Consider the following 5,000-nt stretch of genomic DNA (forward strand, 5'->3'; position numbering starts at 1 on the left):
ATTCTGGGTGTCATTTTCCATGGCCACTGCCTCCTGTGATAGGCCTTCTGGTGGGTCTTCGGCCTCATCCCCAAGGTCAAAGTAGACCTTCTCTGATGGGCCAGCTGCTGTGTTTGAGGGTTCATCAGACATTGCACTAGCATTAGAATGATTGTCCACAACCTGCAAAGGCTGGACGTTTTTGGAATCAGTTTCTGCTGGCTCAGAAGGCATTGTGGTTTGGTTGGACTCTACTACTTCCCCATTATAAGAGTTATCACAAGCCATACCCTGACTAATGTCTCCACTCACATGCATTTCCTCTACTCTGCTCATTTGGACATTCTGATCAGAACTATAGGAATTGTCAAATGAAGGGTTCTCCTTAATATTTTCCAATCTATGCTCAGCATTTCCTCCATTGAGTAAAGATGGTCCCTGATCAACTGTTTCCATACTATCATAGCTTGGTTCATCATGGTAACTTTGATCTAATCTGTGAGAGTTAGGAACACCTGATATTCTTGAGTTATCAATACTGTTTGCTCGATGACTTCCCATCAAGGGGTTTCGATTATGTTTAACTGGCAGTGTGTGATATCTATAATTCTCTTCATTACTTGGGTTTGGGCTTCTCCTTGAGTTCTCACTGTAATCAAGAGCTACATTGGGCAAAGAGCCTAACCTCCCAGAAGGTGGCTTACCAGGGGAATTTCTACTTTGGTAACCTTTGGCAGGACTTGAAGGGTTGGAGGTGCCTCTCCAATTAGAGTGGTAAGCAGCATGCTGAGGAGTTCTCTCACGGCTAGAATTTCTGCTACTAGCACGACTGTTATTAATGCTACTGTATCGGTCGTAATTATCGTATCCTCTGTCATACCGCTCGCTGGGAGAGTTGAAGTTGCTGTTGTAAAAGACTCGCTCACAGCTATCGAAACCTCTCTCACTGTGGGGGATGTTGTACGGATCTCCATTCTTTGAGTTACAACCTGGGGAGCCTCTGGAGTCATTATATTTTTCAGCACTAGGCTCTCTGCTGCGGGAATTTCTCCTACGATTCCTTCGCCCTTTTCTTGTGCGAGAATTTGGCTCCACTGGGTGAATGACATTCTCTTTACTGTGAACACTGTGAATATCCCTGGTTGGGGTGGGGCTCTTCTGGTTCCTTCCTCGGCCTCCTCTGTTGTTTTTGGCAGGTGAACTGTGCACCGAGTCGCTGTCCCAGTTTTGGTTATCACTTATTCTGGTCTCAGAGTCATGGTTCAAACACCTTTCAATGAGCTGCAGAGTCTGACTGTTGAACCTATTCCCACCCTTCTGCTGTCTTCCATTTCCTGGGGTCGACTCTCTGCTGAAGTCTCCTTTTGACAATGGAGGTTTAGATTTAATTCTGTCAAAATCTCCATCATAGATGGAAAGCTGACTGCCATGGCGGCTGTCATGCTTGCTATAGCGGTTCCTGCCACTGTACTCTGACACGACAGAACAGACGGAAAAGGTGGGTGAGGGAGGCCTGTGAGATTGCTCATAGTCCTGCATTGGGGTTGGGGTTCCACGCACAGAGCCTGAATCCGCATTGCGCCTCCCCCTTGGAACGTAAAGCATCTGGTCTGGACGGCGCCCCCTCCCAGCCTTCCCCGCATGGTGGTCTCCCATCATGAAACTGCTCTCGCTATCTGTTCTCTGCCTGCTGTGAAGTGGGTGTTGGTGCTGGGGATACTGATTATTCTGTGGACTGTGCTGTAGGTGTTGGTAGTACTGATTGTGCTGCTGCTTAGGTTGATAAACTTGATGCATCTGCTGTTGCGGTTGCTGCACAGGGCCAGTGTCCAGCCTTGTGCTGCGAGCTGGAGGGGGTCTGTAGATCTGTGCACAAGCCTTGCCTGAAAAATAGGATAAGAAACATTAATTCTATGAAGAAACTTGAATCATAGTGCCAAACACCATAATAATGATATAAGCAGAGCATATATGAATAATAGTAGCACTAACCTTACATGCAAAAATAGCAGAGATATGAAGTGAGGAAAAAGTTTTACAAACACTAGACGGAAAAGCAACAACAATAACGGAAAGATACAGACACAAAAGTAAAAGAAAACAGGTTGGTACTGAGAGATTTCAACTTGCTGCATTAATAAAAATGCAAACAAGTTTCTCAAGATAACTATCTACTGCACCCATTCCAAAAAGAACAATATAAAAAAGAAGAAACTCATAAAACAAAGAAAAAGAAAAACAACAAAAGGAAAAGAAGAATTAGGAACAGAAAAACAAAAGAGAAAGAAACAACACAAGGCAAAAGAAAAAGACAAACAAAGAAGAAAAAGAAGTACAACACACACCACAAAAGAAAAAAAGGATAAAAAGACAACCAACAAAAAGGGGAGTAGAAAAAGACCAGAAAAAGCAGAAAGAGGGAAAGAACTACAACAACAAAAACAACAACCAGGAGGCCTACCTCTCGGGCGGCTATTGTTGCCACTGTAGTCGTCACTGGTCATGGTGACTGGCATTCTGGGGCTGTCGTGGGAAGCGCTGCTGGATGTCGCTCTGCTGCCAACTGACGACGCTTCTGCTGACCTGCTCTGCGCTAGGATTTCCCGGCGGGAGTTTAGGAATAGTCTGGAAAGAGGGGGAGAAGCAAAGAATTAATGGCGGAAAAATAGGAAAGGTGATATTATTGTAAAAAAAAAGATACCTTTACACTGTGTAAATCTGACACTTTTTTTTGCTATGCTTTGCTTTCATGCGTAGTCGGTTACCTCCTTCCGGGGAAGTAGATAGGAGGAGGGGGGAGGGTGGGAGAACAAGAAGAAGGTGAGAAGGGGTGGTGGGAGGGGTGGGGTGGGTGTGTGTGTGGTGGAGGGTTGAAGGTGGTTTTGTGGGGAAACCGGAAGGAAAGGGAAGGGAAGCAGGGAAGGGGGGGAGGGAAGGAGAGACGGAAAGGGTGAACAAGAGTGGACCAGATAAATTGGGCCAAGGGAGGAGAGGGAAAGGGAGGGGGAAGGGGGGGGGGGGGGCGGGGGACGGGGGGGGAGGGGGAAGGGAAGCAGGGGGGAGGAAGGGAAAGGTATAAAGAGGCAAAAAGGGCAAGACGAGGAAATGGAACGGGAGGAAAGAGAAGTGGAATGGGGGGATGGGGCGACAGGGGCCAGTGAGAAGAGAAGGGCGGAGAGGGAGGGGTAAGAGAGACGATAGAAAGGAAAAAGCAGACGAGGGAAGGGAAGGGGGGCAAAGGGAGGGTAAGAGAAGAAGCAGAAAAAGGGGAAAAGAGAAGAAAAGAAGACGGGAAGGGCCGGAGAGGAGAAGAACACGGGGCAAGGGAGGCGTCCACCGGACAGAGACAGAGAACGAAGAAGAAGAGGAAAGAAGAAAAAGTAAACACAAAAAAAACCAAAAACAGAAGAAAGAAGGATGAACCCCAAAATAAAAGAAGAGAAGAAAGTCAGAGAAGAGAGAAAGAAAAAAGAGAAGAGAGAAGAGGAAAGGGTAAGAGAAGAGGAGAGGGAGCAAGAAGAGAGATGAAAGGAAAGAGAGAAGAGAGAAGCGAGAAGAGGAAGCGCGAAGGGCGAGAAGAGAGACAGAGAACGAGAAGTAGGAAGCAAGAAGAAAGAACTCTGCACGAAGAGAAGAAAGAACAGAGAGAAGACAGAGAAGAAGAACAGAGAAGAAAGAGAAGAGAGAAGAGTGAGAGCGAGAGAGAGAAGAGCGAAGAGAAGAAGAGAGAAGAGAGAAGAGAGACAGAGAAGAGAGAAGAAGAGAGAAGGGAAGAACAGAGAGAAGAAGAGAGAAGCAAGAACAGAGAAAAGAGAAGAGAGAAGAAAGAAGAGAGAAGAGCGAGAGAGAAGAGAGAAGAGAGAAGAGGAAAGAAGAGAGAAGAAAGAAGAAAGGACGAGCGAAGAGAGAAGGCGAGAAGAGAGAAGAGCGAAGAGAGAAGACGAGAAAGAGAGAAGAGAAGAGAAGAGAAAGCAGCGAGAAGAGAGCAGGAGCGAAGCGACATGAAGAGAGAAGAAGAGACGAGCGAGAAAAAAACACAGAAAGAGGCAGAGAAAGAGAGAGCAAAAACGCAAAACCAGACAAGAAGACGAAGAAAAAAAAAGAAACGAAGAGAAGAGGAGGGTAAGGAGAGGCGAAGGAAAGGACGAAAGAGAAGAGGGGAGGGAAGGAGAGAAGAGGAAAGAAGAAGAGAGAAGGAAGAAGAGAAAGGCAGAAGAAGAGAGAAGAAAAAGAGAGCTGGAAAGAAGGAAGACGAAAGAAGCGGAAGAAAGAAGAGAGAAAGAGAGACGAGAGGACGAAGCGACGCGAAGAAGAAAGAAGCGAGAAGAGAGAAGAGGAAGCGATGAAGAGAAGAAGAGGAAGCGAGATAGAGAGAAGAAGGAGACACAACGAGAGAAGAGAGAAGCGCGCAAGAGAAGAGCAAGAGAAGAGCACAGAAAAGAGACAAATAGCACGCGAAGAGACAAAAAAGAAAAAGACAGAAGCAGCCGCAACACCCACGAAGCAAGAGCCGAAGAAGAGAGAAAAAAGAAACAAGCGACTACGTAACCGAAAAGAAAGAAAAGAAGAGAGAGAACACGGGGGAAAATAGAAAGAAGCCGACAGGGCACAGCGGCACAAACAACGACGAAGAAGAAGAGAGACAAAGAAAGCAGACGAAGAAGGAGACCGCCGCCGTCTAAGAAGAAGCTCAGCCTCGCCCCAGACAATGAGAAGAGACCGCACGCAGACACTCCACCCCCTCCCCCTCCCTCCCCCCCTCTCCCCCCCCTCCCCCTCCTCCTCCTCCTCTCCCCCCCCTCCCTCTCCTCCTCCTCCTCTCTCCCCCCTCCCTCTCCTCCTCCTCCTCTCTCCCCTCCCCCTCCTCTCTCCCCCCTTCCCCCCCTCCCCCTCCCCCCCTCCCCCCTCCTCCTCCCCCCTCCCCCTCTCCCTCCTCATCCCTCCTCCTCCTCCTCTTCTCTCCCCCCTCCCCCTTCCACCCTCCCCTCCCCTCCTCCTCCTCCCCCTCCTCTTCCTCCTCC

At 48.1% G+C, this 5,000-nt stretch overlaps 1 protein-coding gene across 3 annotated transcripts in view; it reads right to left on the bottom strand.

Moving 5' to 3' along the window:
• The window catches only part of LOC122263727 (uncharacterized), a 153,303-nt gene that overhangs the window by 5,847 nt on the left and 142,456 nt on the right, over positions 1 to 5,000 (bottom strand). For all 3 annotated transcript variants that reach the window (XM_086548089.1, XM_086548091.1, XM_086548090.1), the window contains 2 exons: positions 2,441 to 2,604; positions 1 to 1,862 (listed from right to left, as the gene is read on the bottom strand). The exon at positions 1 to 1,862 is cut by the window's left edge and continues 406 nt beyond it. In XM_086548089.1, the coding sequence (XP_086404215.1) occupies positions 1 to 1,862; positions 2,441 to 2,604 (2,026 nt within the window). The remainder of the gene's footprint in view (positions 1,863 to 2,440; positions 2,605 to 5,000) is intronic.

Source organism: Penaeus japonicus, unplaced genomic scaffold (genome assembly GCF_977035675.1).
Source record: "Penaeus japonicus unplaced genomic scaffold, GWHDUDI00000001_assembly GWHDUDI00000020, whole genome shotgun sequence".
Classification (NCBI taxonomy): Eukaryota; Metazoa; Arthropoda; class Malacostraca; order Decapoda; family Penaeidae; genus Penaeus; species Penaeus japonicus.